The sequence below is a fragment of the Sceloporus occidentalis genome, unplaced genomic scaffold (assembly GCF_023333645.1).
Source record: "Sceloporus occidentalis isolate IW3139 unplaced genomic scaffold, rSceOcc1.0.p SCAF_27, whole genome shotgun sequence".
NCBI classification, from domain to species: Eukaryota; Metazoa; Chordata; class Lepidosauria; order Squamata; family Phrynosomatidae; genus Sceloporus; species Sceloporus occidentalis.
The window spans coordinates 10,064,311-10,084,376 of NW_028317007.1; the positions used below are offsets into that span (position 1 = coordinate 10,064,311).

General features: G+C 39.6%; 1 protein-coding gene across 3 annotated transcripts in view; it reads right to left on the reverse strand.

The window, feature by feature from the left end:
* LOC149299922 (sodium leak channel NALCN-like) overlaps window positions 1–20,066 on the reverse strand; it is a 150,614-nt gene that overhangs the window by 104,515 nt on the left and 26,033 nt on the right. For all 3 annotated transcript variants that reach the window (XM_089485815.1, XM_089485814.1, XM_089485813.1), the window contains 2 exons: window positions 18,216–18,344; window positions 13,064–13,215 (listed from right to left, as the gene is read on the reverse strand). In XM_089485815.1, coding sequence (XP_089341941.1) covers window positions 13,064–13,215; window positions 18,216–18,344 — 281 coding nt within the window. The remainder of the gene's footprint in view (window positions 1–13,063; window positions 13,216–18,215; window positions 18,345–20,066) is intronic.

Genomic DNA, 20,066 nt, shown 5'->3' on the forward strand with positions numbered 1-20,066 from the left:
GTTTTTGACCCTTGTGTATTGCTGCCCCAGCCAGCACCCTTTTAGTATAGATTAATGTGGTGCCCCCACACCCTTGTATAATCACCCCCAGCCACCACTATTTGTATTAATGCCCCCAGCAAGCCCCTCCTTTTATTATTGATTTATGTGGTGGCCCATCACATATACGCATTAGACATGCTTGTGATCTCAGCACTGAAGGTATATATCAAATCAACAGAATCAGACATACAAATCCTGTATTTGCAGGTATACAATAACAATATATAAAACGTAGCATTGCAGGTATAGATCAAATAAATACATGAAAACAGCATTGCAGTTATAAGACGACCCCCCAAAATCTGAATATTAATTTAGGAAAAAAAGAAAAAGCCTGAATATAAGACGACCCAATAGGAAAAAACTCTCCTATAGTAAATGTTAATTCATGTAAACTATTTTTTGAGAAAAATATTTTGTTTTTAATTCCTTTTATTTTCCAGCCTGCCCCCAGTTATGCACATCTGCCCCCAGGCTTGTCACTCTGCCCCATAAATGCCTTAAACCCCTATATGCCACTGGGCCCCATGATATGCCTTTTAACCCTCTAAATGCCACTGGGCCCCATGATATGCCTTTTAACCCTCTATATGCCACTGTGCCCCATTATATGCCTTTTGACCCCCTATATGCCACTCTGGCATTTAGGGGGTTAAAAGGCATATTATGGGACAGAGTGGCATATAGGGAGGTATTAGGCATTTCAGGAGGCAGAGTGGCATTAAGGGGGTTAAAAGGCATTTCTGGAGGCAGAGTGGCATTAAGGGGGTTAAAAGGTATTTTATAGAGCACTCTGCCTACAGAAATGCCTTATGCCCCCCATTTAACACCCCCCCCCAAAAAAAACTTACCGGTGCTTCTGACTTCCGGTGTGTTGTCCGGCCAGCGTGTAGACTTCTGCTGCAGCCGGAAGGAGGTGCGGCTAGCAGGGGGGTTGTCTGCGTCCATCGCGCAGACCTTCCCCCGCTGTCAGAGAGAATTCCCCGGTGAGTGCCATCTTTGCCCTTCCACAATTACACATCTATGATACACACATACTCATTAACTCATGCTCTCCCTCATTCAGACTATTCATCCACATATTAACTCATGCTCTCCCTCATTCAGACAATTCATCCACATATTAACGCATGCTCTCCCTCATTCAGACAATTCATTCACATATTAACTCATGCTCTTCCTCATTCAGACAATTCATTCACACATTAATGCATACTCTCACGCATTCACACAATGCATCCATACATTAATTCATACTCACTCATTAACATGTACCCCCTCTCCCTCCCTTATCACTTTCTACCTTCTCCCTCCCTTATCACATTCTACCCCTTCTGCCTCCCTTATCACATTCTACCCCTTCTGCCTCCCTTATCTCTTTCTACCCCTTCTCCCTCCCTTATCACTTTCTACCCCTTCTCCCTCCCTTATCACTTTCTAACCCCTCTCCCTCCTCTTTCCCTACTCACCCCCTCTGTATTTCACTCACCTTTAAAGTCCTGCGGCGGGAGAACGAGGCTCCTGTCTTCACTCTTGAGCGCCGGATATGATGTCATATACCGGCGCTCAGTATGAAACGCCGGCACTGCGGCGGAGGTAGAGGCCTCGTGGAGGAGAGTGAGGGGGGCCGAGCGGTTGCTAGGCGCCCCTCTCTCTCCTCCGCGTCCAAAAAAAAAAAAAAGCGTTTCAGGGTGCCCAGGACTTAAAGTCCCATTGCGGGACTGTCCTGGGCAATCCGCTGGATGGTTCCAAATTCGGCGGGGGGGCAACAGGGGGGGCAAGGAATAACCCCCTGTAGCGACGCCACTGGGTTTAAGGACTGCCACTAGCTGGGCAATCACTGTCCAATCCTCCCTATTCAATGGAGATGTAATCCCAATATTGTGCTCTGAGGCAAGATTATGGATTGGCCTCTGGTGCTCCAAAATCCTCTCCAGCATGTCTAACGTGGAGTTCCACCGTGTACTGACATCCTGACGTAGGCAGTGTACGGGAAGACCTGACCTCTCTTGCTCTTCCCTCAAAAGTTGGCTAGCCTTAACACTATGGTGAAAGTGCCCAGCGATCTTTCTGCAGCGGGACAGAACTACTGCTGCCACATTAGTTCCTTCTGACATTGCAGCCTTCACTACAAGATGGATGATGTGGGCTGCACAGCGCACACCAACAATATGACCATCTCACAGCGCTTTCACCATATTGGCACCTCCGTCAGTTACCACAAAACCAACTTCAACATTGGTGCCTGCCTCTGCTCCCATCCAAAGGCTAAACATTTTCCTCATCGCATGCAGAATATTTTAGGAAGTGTGCTTTTCATCCATCACTTCTGCATGGAGAAGGAATGATCGGTGGCCTGCTGCAGCAGCTTCCTTGGGCACACCGGGCTGCCACCAGTGTGCTGTCAAAGAAAGAAAGGCATGCTGCCCACTAGGTGCACTCCACAAATCTGTTGTGAAATGAACAGACTGACCAGCAGCCTTGGAAAGATCCTCTTTCACTGCTGCAACACAGGACCGATACAATGAAGGGACAATGTTCCCGCTGAAAGTGGAACGTGACGGAACTGTATATTGTCGAGCCACAGCCGCCATCAATTGTTTAAAAGGCTCCCCTTCGATCATAGAGAAGGATGCCCCTCCAACAGCAATGAACTGACCAATAAGTCGCGTTACTTTATTGGCCTGCTGTTTGGGCATTGACCTTTTGGATTGGAATGCCACAAATTGTTTCAGGGTGGGCTGGACATGCAGTGCTCCAACCTACCTTGGTCTCTGGCTGCCAGCACTAGCTGCTGCTGCTGCTATTGGCTCAGAAGCAGCTGTTGGGGTTTTCCCTACAAAGGAATGAGATCGCTTTGGTTTGGGACCCCTCTGAGTCTTGCTGAGCAAAAACAAAGACGATTCTTCGTGGTTGTGAGTCTTCGTCTTCTCCTACGTTTTGCCGGCACTGTATTCTCTTTGGCGCGTCTTCGGCACGAACAAAAAAACGGCCTCTTCGTGCTCGTTTCCATGTTCGCCCGAAGACGAATGCGCAAGTCTAATGTTAATGTACCTAGGGTGGTGGCAAGAGGGATAAATCACCTTGTAACTCTCTGGGGTTCACAGGCAACTTGCAAATTAGTGATTAGTGTGGCTAATTTATTAAATTCAATTAGTGATTTCCCTTTTTGCATTGAAATAGTTTATGAAAATGGATTATGTGTTATTACTGAGCGATACTGTCTTAAAATAAGTTCCCAACAATAAGCTATTGCATTTCCTTAACATGGTAAAATCATCCTGTATTCAGGAGGGATTCAGATACACTAGAAGCATGAGCTAGCTTGATTACATTGCTGATTTTTGCAAAATGAAAAATTAGCAGCTGAATCAGATTATGGTGCAGGTTAGGTTTCCCAAGCTACGTCATGCAAAAAACACTAAGATATTTATATGTTGATCTGAAATGTGACACAACGTATCTTTCTAGGTTTTAAATTCTCACACCTTCCATGATAAACCTAATTGTCACATGTTGCACTGTGTACAACATTAAACAAAAGAGCAACATATTGCAAAATACACACTTCTAGTGTCTCTTTGACATTATATGCAAACATAGTGTATATAATATTTAGGTATAGAGTTGTGCCCTCTATAAAAAAAGAAAAAGAGGAAATTTGATAAATATTTTTATTGGCTAACTGAAGTATAAAACATAGCATACCTATAGAAATATTTAGTCCTCTTCTTCGGACAGAAAGACCTAGATCATTTATTATATGTTTTGATCTACTTAGATGGACTGTGATTCTGATTTACACTCACTAAATGTGAGTTTAAGTGTGCAGTATTTTATTTCTGCCCAAGAAGTTTAATCGATTAACTATTTTAGGGGGTGACCTTCTTTTATATTTAGTTTTAATCGAATCAGGCCTGCAGTCCTTTGGCCCACATGCAAAGCTTTTAATAATCTTTGTGCTTTCATCATATATTATTCAATTAATTACAAACCTGCCCATCATATTCAAAACTAGTATAAGTAATTCCCATAACGACTTAAACATTGTTGCCTGCACATAAAATCTAATTTCATTTTATTCAGCTTTCGCTTGTCAATAACCCATACCTTTTCCCAATTATCCAGACACAATGCTGCTACTTTGGTTCTTTTTTTCTGATCACCAAACCTGAAGCTTCTAAACTATTGGATAAATATATGGATAAGGGGTAGCTGTGTGTTCCAGTGTATATTATGAGCCAATACAATTGGTTCTTTGGAATTTTAAATAAATTAGGTTTCATTTATTTCACTGAACATAAAAAGTGAACATTGAAAATAAAAAAAATATGGAACAGAATAAAAATGCCCTGTTGTTCTAAGTAGCTTCTAGTTTAAAATGCATAACATGCACAAGACATCCTGTATCAGCAATCGAACAATAGCATAAGAAAGTATCTATTGTTGTTTGGTTAAATTGCTCTACAACAATATGTTTCTTTTATAAAAAACTAATGAGGAGGTATTTTTCTAATATATGTCTATTTTCATGAAACACCAGGGAATATAATGGCACTAAGAACACAGGAATATAATAGCACTGAGTACAGGATATTATTTCTCTTTGCAAATGCACCTATTATCAAAAGCTTTTGGAATGTCAATAATCTAAACTATGATAAGAAAATGCAGAAGATAGAAACCGTTGCTGCAACAAAAGAAACAAATTATATTATAATTATGGCTTATATGTTATTGCTGTAGGCTTTCTTTAACACTAACACATTTTATGCTAATTGGGAAATAACTAACTTTTTTTGTAGACAACCTAAGCATCATCAGAAGTCTGATTAGGAAAACTGCCCATTTTAGAGCGAAACCTCATAGTTTGTTCAACAATGAAGTTGAGAAAAGCAGCTTAATCTAAAATACCCTCTTTGGCAGAAAATATCAACTATAAGGTACATCACCCTCATAGGCTAGATGCTTGCTCCCTATCTAAAACAAAAAGTGGCAACTTCTCTGGAGGGGTCCTCTGGATCTGCATCAGAAAGTCAATAAGGATGTTTCTGGACATGTGAAATAAAGGTAAAGTATTGAAGTATTCCGTGAAGAAATTAACATACCAAATTTCCTATAGGGTAGTCTTATATCCAGGTTTTTTTTTTTTTTCTTAAATTAATATTCAAATTTTGGGGGATCGTCTTATAATTAGGGTCGTCTTATAATGGAGCAGCAGCTGTAAGAACTTTTTTTTTTTTTTTTTTTTTTTTTGAGGGGGTATTAGCCTGTTAGTATTTATAAATCTGTAGATGGGGAAATAGAATGTATCAATTTAGTATGAGCTAACTTTGTATGAACACCACTAAATCAGTTAAGTGCACATATTTCCATTGGCTTTAGTTAAAGCCTTTTTGTAGTGGTTGTAATGTACTCTGGATACTAAACCTTAGAATTCAAAACAACACAGGCCATTGGCAAAAGATACATATCCATGTTTTACTAACATGAAATTACATTTTGATAGAGAAGTAAATGACAGCTAGTTTACTATACCTCCAAAACTACTATAGGGATAAACACACATTTTCTGGATATATACATTGTCTTTTCAAAGCTTTTTAATGAATTAAAGTTAAGATCAGTAGCAAAAAGCACAGCTATATAATCATGGCATAATGTGTAATTATAGTGTAATTATATTTCTTCAAATACTCAGATAGGAAAGAGAGGAAGGTGTATCAGAACTCAGCACACCTGTATAATCAAGGTAAATACTTATGAAAATATGGATGTCATAAAATAAATGGGGTATGTAGAAGCATTATTAACCCCTTCAATCCCAGGGGTTTTTGGTACCTCAAAGCCCAGAGCAATTTTGCCATTTTTGGGGTATGTTGGTTTAGCGATTATTCTCTGTTCCTGTGAATAGTGTACCCATGTAAACTATATATTGTTTTTTCAAGGAGAGATAGGACTTTCGTTTGATACCATAGTTGGATGATTAGCTGAAAATTTAGAATGAGAAATTTAGTAAAAACTAGCGAAGATTAGAAAAATAAACTAGATTTTTTTTACATTTTCCCTCTGAATCCTCACAAAATTAGGTAAAGTGATGGAAAATCCCCCCCCAAGTTTATCAATTCAGGTATCCTGATTTCAGAAATACCTAATTTATATAGATTTTCCAGACTTTCCCAGCACCAAGGAGCATACTATAAGGTGTACAATTTTGTATAATTTTTATGCCTATGGCTTAACGGGTTTGGGGGTTGTGAATGGGGGCAGGAGGGTAATACTGGCTAGATGTTATGCTAGGGCAATGGGATGTAAGGTTTTTTTAAGAATTTTTTTATTATCTTTTTTTATATATTTTTTTTACATTTTTTTTTAGTTTAATTTTTTTTATTTTTTAGATTTTTTTTTTTACACAATAATGGTAAGAGGTCCTCCTAGGGACCTCCTGAACATGCCAGTGATGTCACAGTGACATCACAGCTCACATTATAATTTTTTTTAGTATTATTTATATTATTATTTTAATGATTTATTTAATAGTATTTTTAAATCACTAACCGTTTTTTTTCCCAGCTTTTCTGTTACAGGATGGGAGGGGGAGTGAGAGAGATGGTTTCTCACTCCCCTCCCCGCGATCCCCCTGCACCGATCACACTGTGAGGACCTGCATAGAGATCGTAGCGTCTCTGTGCCTCAGGGGATATCCTGTCCTCCGATGACCTTCCGGGTTACGTCAGCAGTGACGCAACCCGGAAGGGAATGCCTGATCGTGCGATCGGGCAGTTTACAGTGTAACTGTCACGACCACGAACACCAAGGCACTCACCGCAGAAGTTCTTCTGCTCCAAAACCCCTCACCAAGGGAGACCCTTAGAGACAGGGAGTGGAGGCTGGGATGATTCCAACAGTGAGGAGGCCTGATGCAGGTGGATAAATTAAGGGCCGAGTTGGTGTGCAAGGTGCAGTAGCCTCGACAGTCGGAGCCGGTAGGCAAAAGGAGCTGAGCCGGTAACGTGCACAGGAGGGCTGGATCGGTAACAGAGCAGGTAATCAGGCGAGCCAGGTCAGTAACAAAGCGGGTAATCAGACGAGCCAGGTCGGTAACGGAGCAGGTAATCAGACGAGCCAGGTCGGTAACAGAGCGGGTAATCAGACGAGCCAGGTCGGTAACGGAGCGGGAAATCAGACTAGCCAAAAAACTGTAAACCAGGATAAGCAGGATACGGTACCAAATCCACAAGCAAAAGAATCGTCAGGCAGGCAAGGGTCAAAAACTAAGGCAATATTAACAGCAGCAAAAGCTCAGGATACTCAGACCACAACAGGGTACCGAATGAGGCAGTACCAGGGTTTTTAAACTTGGCGCCCTTACAAGCTCCGCCCCCTGGACCGCGTCATCACAGTTCTGGGTAATCTCCCAGAAATCCGCCTCCGGACCCGTCCAGCCGCGCCCCCATCAATACAGACAGGAGGAACGCCACTGGACCGGGAGCGGGTAAGTACTGTGTACTGGGGATCAGTGCTCCGTCGGGCATCATGATGCCGGACGGCAGCACTGTCCCCAGATCCCACATTCAACCTCGATGCCGACGATCGGAAACCCGATCGTCAGCATCGTGGGGATCGGAAACCCGATCGTCAGCATCGTGGGGACCAACCGTAACCCCCGGAGCCGAGCGCTCGCAAGTGGTCCTCCGCCCACGAGCACTCGTCACCGGGGAAGAGACCACAACTCCTCGACGCCGGCGATCGAGGACTCGACCGCCCGCGTCGAGAGGGACACCCCTCACCCCCGGTAGCGGCTGCTCGCGAGCGGTCCTACGTACGCGAGCACCCGACACCGAGGGAGAGATCGTGACAGTAACAGCTTACCGGCTTTCATGCCGGAAACTGTTACAGCCGGCTTCTGCTGTCAGTGGGGAGTCCAGGCTGTCAAACGACAGCCTGGTCTCCCGTGTAGCGGCAGGGATGTGTCCCTGACGCTGCACGAAGGGCTGGACGTACCGGGACGTCCATAGGGGTTTCTTAGTGGGCGTTTTTTGGACGTCCCGGTACGTCTATAGGGGAACTAAGGGGTTAAACACTAATCTACAGATACCAGACAAGCCAGAAGGCTTGCTGTTCCCTCACAAATCTCATGGTGCTGCCACAACCACAAGGGATTCTGGGTAGGTGCATGCAAATAAGGTCAACAATTATCACCTTTTGGCGCTATATCCACTTTATACATGGATCCCTTGAAAGTAATTGCCCGCTGTACAGGACAGCCTTTATACAGAACTCGGGAAGAGGTGCAATAGCCAGATCACCACTCATGGACAGCTGTTTTGTCCTTCATGGGATTCGTCAGCATGAGGTTGTGATACTGGCTTAATACTTGAGGCTTGGGGTAACCAAGAAATACAATTACATAAGTAATGGTGGGTAAACTTGATGGAAAATTCTTCCACTAAAATTTCTGAGGGAACAACAAGCCTTCTGGCTTGTCTGGTATCTGTAGATGAGTGTTTAATAATGCTTCTACATGCCCGTACATTTTAGTGGAAGGGTTTTCCATCACCTTTACCCACCATAACTTATGTAATAAAATAAATAAACATTTATTAAAAGTAGATATAGTATTGGTAACATGCTGCAGAACTACACAATGCTATATATGTTTTTGCAATATACACTATATGACCAAAAGTACAGTATGTGGACAACTAACCACCATACCCATATGGGTTTGTTGGACATCCCATTCCAAAACCATGGGTGTTAATATAAAGTCCCCCCTTCTTTGTGGCTATAACACTCTTCTAGGAAGGCTGTCCAAAAGAGTGTTGGAATTTGTGCCAATTCAGCCAAAAGAACATTTGTGAGGTCAGACACTGATGTTTTGGACGAGAAGGCCAGACCTGCAATCGGTGATCCAATTAATCCCAAAGGTAAACCCTGCATGTAACCTAGAAGAGGGTGGCTAATTGACAACTAGCAAAAAATACAGAATGGGGTGGGAAACAAATACAATAATGTTATAACAAGACAGGAGGCTTGATATTATGCTTAAACTTCTTTTATTACTCACCATAGCAGCGAAGCAAAAAAAACTATACAGCAATTAAATAGTAATTTTTTTTTTTTACAGTTATATAATCTCCATTTAGCCAATAGTATTACAACAGAGTACATATGAAGTGGGGGAGAAAATGGCAGGTACATTTGCGCTAAAATCTTATGCCAAAGATAAGGTGAACTGTTGTATGCTGTTGAAGATGGACAACAGCGCTTACGTACATAAACCACTTGGGAGGAAAGAAATCAGAACCTTTAGCCAGTTTGGCAAAATACTTTTGGCACTTTTGTTTTTATGGACGCATTACCATCCAGGCAGAATATATTCCTGGCCTCTCAAACACAATTGGGGATTGCAGCGCCAGAAATGTAAAAGATTCCAGCGACTGGAAGCTTCACAAATTAGTTTTCCATCAAATTTCTTCAATTTAGGGACCATTTCATGTGGACCTATTTGTTGTAGACCGGATCAAGAATCCCTCTCAGTGGGTCCTTTTCTTCATGACTGGTCTAAGGGGGAAAAAATACACCTTCCCACCATTGCCCATGATCCCCAGAATGGTTCTTATGGTCAGGAATCAAGGGGTAACAATATGTACACAACCGCCTCCTTAATCTGCCTCCCAGAGACAACAGGGTCAGCAAAGGGATTAACAGTACAACAGGGTCCCAACCTCCACTATCTATTACTGGCCGAAAACAGTTCCAGGGATGGCTTGGCCGGGGTAAATGTCTGTAGTGATGGAACTGGGGGGGGGGGGATACTGACTTATACAACATATCAGTGCACCATGGGGTGGGGTAGAAGAGTCTGACATTAAACTGAAACAATGGCGGACACTCCCTGATTGCATATCGTGGCTGTTTGCCGGATATAATCCCCTCAACAAGTGATGGGATGATATACTTCTGGGGGCAGACACAGTAGTCTTTACAAAGCCAGGGCCCATTGTTGGTAGTGAGGAGGCTGGCTCTCAGGCCTCTCCAGTGGTCTCAGTGATGGAGGGTTCCATCACATTATCTCTCCCCCGGATGAGTTACTACCCTCCCTTCTTTTCTCTCTTTTCTATATTTCTCTTAGGTTAAGTTTTGGGGCAAGAGGTTAAAGTTTACTAATTTATCCAGATGGTGTTTTTTTCCAGTTTCTGTATTCAGTTGATGGTTAGTCACAGGGCCAGCAACAGACAGAGGATTTATGGATACTGGTGTGTGTAGGGGGGCTTTATGTAGCCACAATATTATAATACTACTGGCTCAATTGAGATTGTATAAAAAAGATAACTATTCAGTTGCTGTATACTTTTTTATTCTTTTCTGCTATGGGGAGTACTACAGTAAGTTTAAGCATAACATGTGCCTCCTGTTATTAATAAAATCATTATGTTGTATCACAATATTAGCAAAATCACCCAATTACTTACAACTTTTCACTATGCCATGGTACCATGGGGAGAAGTGACTAATGCTTGGCGTCGCTTAAGGCATGTTAACAGATGCTAGTTTTGTTGCAACAAGATGTTTTAACTAAGCTAACCACAAAGTTGAGGAATCCAAGCAAAATTATCAAATATTTTCCAAATGCAAATTTAAATACTTTTAATTTGGTGAAACATTGATGTCATAATTTCCTTAACATATTTTTATGGAGAGGTACGATATGTTACTAAGAATAATGTAATGCACAAAATGTAAAATCAGTCATTTAAAACAAATCAATGTAAGTAAAGTCCAATACAAGGTGGTGTTGTAAGTCCTATTTGGGCTGGCAGAAGCATTGTATGCACTCTTCACCAATGGATAATGGGAAATAAATGCCCTGGCTCTCATAGGAGTAGGCTTGATGTCTAGTGAAAGTGGAAATATGGGGAACTAAAAAGGAATACAAATAAGAATACACATGGTTTTCAGTGTGAAATTCAAGAATGGCTTTATTTTACATATGACAGTTCCCTTTTAATATGAAACCATTTTAAATCATGCAAAATACCATTTTGCTTTATTAACTCCGCCAGACCTTTCTCAGAATACTATGTCATAGTATTTGAAAGTTTGCCTGAACTTGTCACTACATCTGAACTGTCTGATCTTCAGCTGAAAACATTTGTTGCATCATGTAAACTCCATCCAGTCCATTCTTTGTCAGGCTGTATTATTCAATAGACAGTAAAATTCACATATAGTGGTGAAGCTATACCTGTATACTTACCATATACAGCCTTAGCTTTAAAGCTGCTGTCCCGCTTAGCCAAAACATGAATTCCACTCTCTAGTATTATAAGCAAGTGGACCTTAGAATGCCTGTGTTTTATTTTTTAACATGTTAACAACACAGGAACTTTAACCCCTTGTTTACTAGGGATATGTTGTACCCTAAAACCTGAAACCTTATTCATATTTTACCATACATTTGTTCAAAAAAGGTTCCCTTTTTTCATTCTAAATGCCCCAAAATGCATTAATTGAAATATAACAAGGAATACATTGCCGTTAGGTGATAGTGAACCAAGAATAACTCACAAAACCATGGTATTGCCCTAAGAGCATTTGACACTCGAAAAACAGTAATTTGTTCACTTACTGTGACTCTTAAAAAAAGACTTTTTAGGATGTTTTGTTATTTGCAACAGTGGATAAATCCAACACAACCTAGTTAGATAAATCTTCATATTAATGTAATACTTCACATGCTGTCAGCCAGCCCACTGGGGCCTACCTGAGGCTCATGAGTTGGAACTTCTAGACAGGATAGATGCCAGGCCGGCAAGAAACCCAGGAAGCTGCAGAACAGGCAGGGTCAGGAACAGGAGGTGTGGTCGCAGAAAACAAGCCTTCAAGTTTTTGAAGGTTACAGGCCATCAGTCGGAAGATACCCACCACCATTTCCAATCACAAAATTTTCAGTTTATTTTTCTTGGCTTGAGTCTCATTAGGGTATAGTTTAGCAACTCATCATCAGTCAATGACCGACCAGCTATCAGAACCTTAATAGTAGTATGAATGTAAGGCTTCCATACTTAATAGAAAAAAATTAAACAGTGATGGCACCAGCAAACTACCTCGTGAGAAGCAGTCCGCTGCACCAGGGATCATTAGGTCTGTGCGTGAACACAAACAATGATATTAAAGGCATAACGTTCAATAGTGTCAGTATAAGTGTTAAGGCACACCTATTTATAATAATAAAATATAATATATGAGAGGTTTTATTTGCAACCACGTGTACCTAGTAGTCGCAAGGGACAACAATTTTATCCAGTTGAGAGCTATCCACTGCAAAAGGTAACTATCTACTTGTGGCTAGCATTTTAGTCCACTTTGATGTTATTGCTTATGGCTACATATGAGATAATGAGAAAAATCTCTTTCCCTACATACTCCTGAATGCTTTTCATACTAAGAGAACTCCATAGTAATTATCAGGTTGTTTTCAAACTAGACAACCCCAATATCATTTTCCTCAAACAAGCCACATAGTTAATAATTATTTAATAAGTACTTTCCCATAACTATTTCCTACATTGAGTTTTCAGCTTAAACAGGTTTTGAAGTACTCTCTCTGCTCACCATACCCCAAAAGGTACACTTATGCTAAGAAACAATGCAATGTATTTTCTATGCCCAATAGTTTTGAATTACAATATTAGATTTATTTCCATAAAAGGATAAGACACAGACTCTAAACAATGGATAAACATATATAAATTATTTTAGCAAAAGTAAAGTTTAAAACTACTTATTCACTTGAGAATTCCACACTGGGGATTCAGATGTCTCTTAGATTATTGTACGAGGAATATTTTATATTAATATATTAAATACTAAATGAACTCATTATACACTATATCACATATGAGCTCAAACTTCCTGAACCGGAATGCACTTTCCTAAAAAAAGAATTGCTTTGATTCAGGATATATGTGCCCACTGGATAAACTGAAAAAAGTAATCAGGTAATTTGACATACCTATCTCATTAAAGCCACTGTAGCCAAGCTCTTGCCTAGTCAGCCCAAGGTTTTCAAGGTCCATGCATTTAAAGCCTTGGGGACACTGATAACCTTCTCCCTCTGGTGAACAGTGAGTGTCTGGAATGGCTAAATTATTCCATGTCACGTTTCTAAAAGGAAAGAAAAGAAATGTCAGAAAAAACTTTTCAAAAATTATATTAAAAATGCATAGTTCAAATTTATATTAAAAATGCATAGTACGCTTTATTTTTGAATAAATGTAAAGTGGGCTTGGTCTTATGGTATCATGCAACTTGTCATAGTTTTAGAAATGGAATTTATATCCTAAATTTGTATGTAGCATACTTCTATGTACATTTTTCATATCAAAATAGATACATAGTAACAGTAATTTAAGTTGAAAAGCTCAACGTTGTTTTTGATCCAGAAGAAAGCAAAAAAAAAAAAATCCATTAAAGCGATTTCCAATTGCATCTAAAAAGGGGGAACATTTCTTTGTGACTCCAATTATATCCCTGTATATTCTTCTTTGCTAAACAAAATCATTTGCCCACAGCTAAAAGTATCTATTGAATTTGGTATCATTTTTGAGTAGTGAATTCTACATGATTATTGTTCATACTAAAAAGAGCCCTCTTTTGCTGCTTTAGGTGAAAATTCCTCTCTTCAAGCCTGAAGCCAAACACATCCAATGTACATCTTTAAAGGAAAATTATTCACAGAAGTGCAAGTGAGACGTAATTCTTTTAAAACAAAAACCGTCAGGAACTCTGTTTAATAGCGTAAGTTTTGCTATAGTTACTAAATAAAACAAATCCTACTCTCTGCAACTTCTTTCCCTGGAAAATCAGAATTCCACTTTAGACTCTCCATGGTTACCGATTCTGAAGTTTATGCTTGTACACTTTCTATAACTTCCCACTTTTTTAACTGGTTGTCATATATCCATGCTGACACATTTAATTCATCATTACCCACTGGCTTTTTTCACTCCTCTTTCAAACACTCAATAGTATCTGCGTGTAGCAGTCCCTATGGTCAGCCAGTAGATAGACCATTGGCTGACCCAGAGGGTTCTTCAACCAATAATAGTCATTTACACCTTTGGTTTTAAGTCTCTAGGTCTGTGAATACAGGACTTAATAATGCTGCACCCAATGAAGAACCTAAGGAAATCCCTACAAAAACGAAGGTCAGGTCAAAGGGCTGGGCAGACTAACTACAAAAGCAAACTAAGAATTAACCAAGTGAGTAGGGCAGGCAGAGTTCTAACAAGTTCAATTATGAAAGCAAACGTTGGGGCAGGCAGAGTTAGTTCATGAAATGTCACAAGAAAAGCAGAGGTCGAGAATACCAGAAAATAAAGCTGCAGGATCCACTGGATGTGACAGCGATGTATGGCTATTAGAATGCATGCAGAACAATGCATCAAGATGCCACCAAAGACATGCGTACATTCACAGGTGAGGACTAGGCACTAAGACAGGTATAGGAATGCATCTAAGGCATAGCAGGGGCTAAGATAAAACCAGATGATGCCCCCTAGAAGACAAACATGAACTAAAAAGATACGGTCCTGACACTCCCTTCTCGCGAAAGTTCATCAGGATTTCTCTAACTCCTCTTCTCTTCTCTAACGCCCACACTTTATCACTACCCCTTCAGCATACAAATACATTTTGGACAATGCTATGCTTCCAACTTTCTGGGATCAGTTTGGTGAAGGCATGACTGTGCCCCAGTGCATATAAGGTCCATAAAAACATGGTTGGATAAGTTTGTTGTGGAAGAACTTCACTGGCCCACACAGAGCCCTGACCTCAACCACAGGGATGAACTGGTACAAATATTCTGAGCCCGGCTTTCTCATCCAACATCAGTGCCTGATCTCAAAAATGCTCTACTGGATGAATGGGCAAGAATTCCTACAGAAACTCCAAAATCTTGTGGAAAGCTACCCAGAAAGGTGGAAGGTGTCTATGCATATAGAATGCAATGTTATAAAAGTCCCTGTTGATGTGATTGTCAGGTGTCCCAATACATTTGTCCATATAGTTTATGTACACAAGTGCATTATGTCTTTGTATATATAGTTAACCCCTAATGGTACCCTCAAATAAATGGTATAATTGGTATAATAAAGAGGCTAATATTGTTCCTTACAATAAGGCCTATAAAGTTGTGTAATGCACTACCTATTGAGGCACAAGTACTTTGGAGGCTTTTTGGAAATTATAGTATTCAGTGGTAAACACAGTATAATAAACATTCTCTTAAGCAGCTAATCAATGACAAGTAAAATGCTCCTATTGGAATCAATTAAATTGCTTTTCACACAAGCGTATGGGGGCTCTCATAAGACCCTCCTAGACTGTTCACTAATCCAGCACTGACTGGGAGTAAATCATGGGGCAAATAAATGGAGGGGCAAATGCATTTAGGGGATTCTACAGGACAACTCATGCATTTGCAAGGACCCCACAACATTTTTTAGGACATAAATGGTTTAAAAAATACAAGTTGCAAATATATTTCAAAGACAGGGAAAGGCCAGGACAAGAGGAGTTAGATGGTCAGAGACTTTGATATTAAACTTCACAGATAGGCTGATAGATAAGTGGAGCAGTTTTCAAGTGGTGATAGTGGCTAATAGCGTCAGAGAATTCAAACAAGCATGAGATTTTCATAAAGCTGTCCTGAATATAACATAAGACCAAGGACCAAATAAGGTTTGAAGTTTTTAGAGCAGGAAAAAATGGGAAGATTTGATGGGATTAATACTTCTTATCTGTCCTTCAAATTATATATGTTTCTGTAAATGTACTATACACACTTTCTAATTTAAGAAGAAATCTATAATTTACTGATCAGTGCCAAAATGATTAATGATATAAGAAGATATCTCAAATGTTTTTATCGATGTTATTTTTCTTTTCATGTTTAGACATGGTGTGAACAGGGATCAAGTGCACTTTAGTTTGGAGTATAAAAATAATTAGACTGACACACTGATGTTTTTTTGAATGTATATAATAATATATTAAGGTAAGTGCTGCTGTCCATGGGAATGCATAGCCTGGCAGATAATGACTTTTGCAGAGAGTTTGCAAAACACCATAAGTATTTGCAACAGAACGTTAAAAGACGGTCTTTATATATGTATAAAGACAAATTCTGATGCGAATTATTAACCATGGAGCAATCAGAAGACATGTTCAGTTAGCTGCTATGGTGATAGCACAGCTTTATACTACTTATAGCACATATACATAAACTCGGTGTATAATCAAGACCTTTGTATCCATCCATGCATGCATCCATAGTTGCACACACACATGGCACTTGATAAACCACCTACTGCTGACTTGCTGTTTCAATGTCTTCTCTAGCTACATAAATTTAGTATTTTGAACACAAAAGTGTTTCCCCTCATTACAGAAATCTGCCTATTTTAGGCATTCAAATAGTATTTTCCTTTGGGGAACAGTTATTGTTCTTTGTCTGCTAGATTGTTTTATTTTCCATGGTCATGATCCAACTGCTCTGGGAATACTCAGTATAATCTTTCAAATACAATGTGTCATATACAACTCCCATTTATAACAAATGGCCATTATATCTGCAATATGCTCTCTCCTTTTTGGATTAAGCCAACACTGCAGCCCCTGCCATCATAGAAAGTTCAGTGAAATGATATATCTATTGTTTTGTCGGGAAGTTTCTTTTTTAACACTATATTTGCATCTTACAAATGTGAGCACATTATTTCTGAATTTACAGTATCTCACAAAAGTGAGTACATCCCTCACATTTTTGTAAATATTTTATTATATCTTTTCATGTGACAACACTAAAGAAATTACACTTTGCTACAATGTAAAGTAGTGAGTGTATTTGGTTCAGATAGTGTCAAACGTGTGTGGCGGCAACCAGGTGAAGAGTACAAAGACAAATGTGTCTTGCCTACAGCATGGTGGTGGGAGTGTCATGGTCTGGGCTGCATGAGTGCTGCCGGCACTGGGGAGCTACAGTTCATTGAGGGAACCATGAATGCCAACATGTACTGTGACATATTGAAGCATAGCATGATCTCCTTCCTTCGGAGACTGGGCCACAGGGCAGAATTCCAACATGATAACGACCCCAAACACACCTCCAAGACGACCACTGCCTTGCTAAAGAAGCTGAGGGTAAAGTTGATGGACTGGCCAAGCATGTCTCCAGACCTAAAACCTCTTGAGCATCTGTGGGGCATCCTCAAATGGAAGGTGGGGGAGCGCAAGGTCTCTAACATCCACCAGCAACGTGATGTCATCATGGAGGAGTGGAAAAGGACTCCAGTGGCAACCTGTGAAGCTCTGGTGAACTCCATGCCCTCCATGAGGGTTAAAGCAGTGCTGGAAAATAATGGTGGCCACACAAAATATTGACACTTTGGGGCCAATTTGGACATTTCCACTTAGGGGTGTACTCACTTTTGTTGTCAAGGTTTTAGACATTAATGGCTGTGAGTTATTTTGAGGGGACGGCAAATTTACACTGTTATACAGGCTGTACACTCACTACTTTACATTGTAACAGAGTGTAATTTCTTCAGTGTTGTCACATGAAAAGATATAATACAATATTTACTGTGAGGGGTGTACTCACTTTTGTGAGATGCTGTATATTTATACATACATACATACATATATATATATATATATATATATATATATATATATATACAGTATGTATATACATACATACATACATACAGTATACAGCAAAAAATATATGAATATCTTTAAAGACCTCTTTTGTAGAACAGAAACAATATCAACACGTTATACTAGGGCAGAAAACCATTTATACACTATACTAACCAGACAATCAATAGCTGTATTCTATGATAATAAGAATAGTCGTCTTATAATTACATGCCACCAAAATACACGTATAAATTATAAACATGCAGCAAAGAATATATTTTTTCCAGCTTTGTGGCAGCAATTTTGCTAGCAAATGGGAGTTGGTGATCTACCCTGTACACAATCTCATGATATGCACTTAAGTATTTTGAAAATCAAAGCATTAGAGTATTTTCATCCACAGAGTTTTTATTTTTTAACTTAGATAAGCTGATGGCCAGTGATTCTTATACACTTACCCAGGTTGAGTGTCATTTGTTACACAATGGTAGGTGAATGTTCCAAACATTTGAACTCCAAGAATCCCATATAAAAGCAAGAAGAACAGTAAAAATATCGAAACACTCCAAATTTGTTCACCGGAACGCCTAAAACATAATTTACATATATATCAGAATACATATAATAAATATCATGAATAAAAGTAGGAAATATAATTGAAATCTTTTTTGTCAGATTGCATTTCAACCAATACTTTATTTTTTGTTTTAACTACACATTATTTAAAACATTTTTGTTGCTTAATAAGTATTTGATTGCCCTCATTTTGTTGGGAAAAATGGTAAATAAATATAAAATGTCACATGTCCTACAGCACTAAACACATGTGTCAACAGGACTTTTTCACATTTCTCAGCTCTCCTTGCAAATCTGATACCAAGGCGGATGGGTGACAAATACTGCTGTGAGATGTCAAGTCTTATGTTGCAGTAGTTTGCTAAAATGTTCTCCTTGGCAATTTAAAGACATCCCTTACATTCAACTACAAAGGCTCACAGGGGTATGGCACACCCTTTTTAGGCTGATGTAGAATTCCCCAGTATAAAACTAATGTTTGGTGTCTAATGCTAAGTGGCATTTTCCACTTGTGCCAACTTGTATTCTCTCCTGTTTGATATCCAATCAATGCGATTTCGTTTCAGACATTACTTTAATTCTTGTAACCTTACACCACTTCATATATTATAAAATATTTTAGTATTAATTTCCAGGAATAAATTAGATTTGATTCACATTCCTGTCTTAGTCACATTTGGGCTGGATACACAACATGTCCCACCTACCACCACACCGTTATCAAACGAATGAAACTCCCCATGCAACTTCATCTTATTTATTTAAGGATTTACATTGAAATACTTCTGGTAATTGTGTCATGTTAGATTAACAGTGAGACTACCCTTTCAGAAGTGGGACATCCTCTTCTGATGTGCATTTGTGACATGAGTTAAAAAAGGGCAAATTATTTTTGAAAAGGTAATGGATTTTTCCCTTGACACCAGTGAGTAAAACAGCGCATTCACAAAGCATTCTGCCCTCTTAACCCTGCCTGCCCATATCTATGCCAATGGCACACTGGCTTTCTGAACAGGAGAACGTGCCACCAGCCTCAAAGGAATGTAACCAAGCAACTCTGCAGACAATTTACAATAGAAACACTCTGTCTATCAAGGTGAGACTGGGCTTGGTGACTTCATATAGTTAACAAAGAATCTACAAGATGTGCCTAACTTTTGCATGGATTTCGTCTTTATTATTTCTGAAGAAGTATCATGTGCCCTTTAATGATTGATCATAGAGATGTGTTTCTCATTTTCATTTGAAAATGTCTGAGCTTATTAGCACCTTGCCCATTATTAATTTAATAATAATTGTGATATGCTTGAAAAGTAATTGCCTTTTAATTGCAAATAAAGTATTAAGTAATTTCCCATCAAATTTTTGAATTCAGTGTTTTAGTTTCCTTTACTGCGGAACGGCCAAAAACACTTTGCATGACATATATAGAGACTAGCAGGACTTCAGTTTAACTTAAAAGGAATATACATGTCCTGGAAAAATATTTTGACACAACTTTTCCATTAATTAAGACGTACTGACAGCCTCCAAAATGCTAAATGTCTGTCACGGCACAGCGTACAGAGGAGACTCCGTAGTCAGGTAGGACTGCAGGGATGGTCCAGAGAGCCGAGGTCAGGATACCGGAGAGCAGGAAAAACGAGGAGCAAGCCGAGGTCAGGATACCGGAGAGTAGGATAAACGAGGAGCAAGCCGAGGTCAGGATACCAGAGATCAGAATAGTCAAGCAA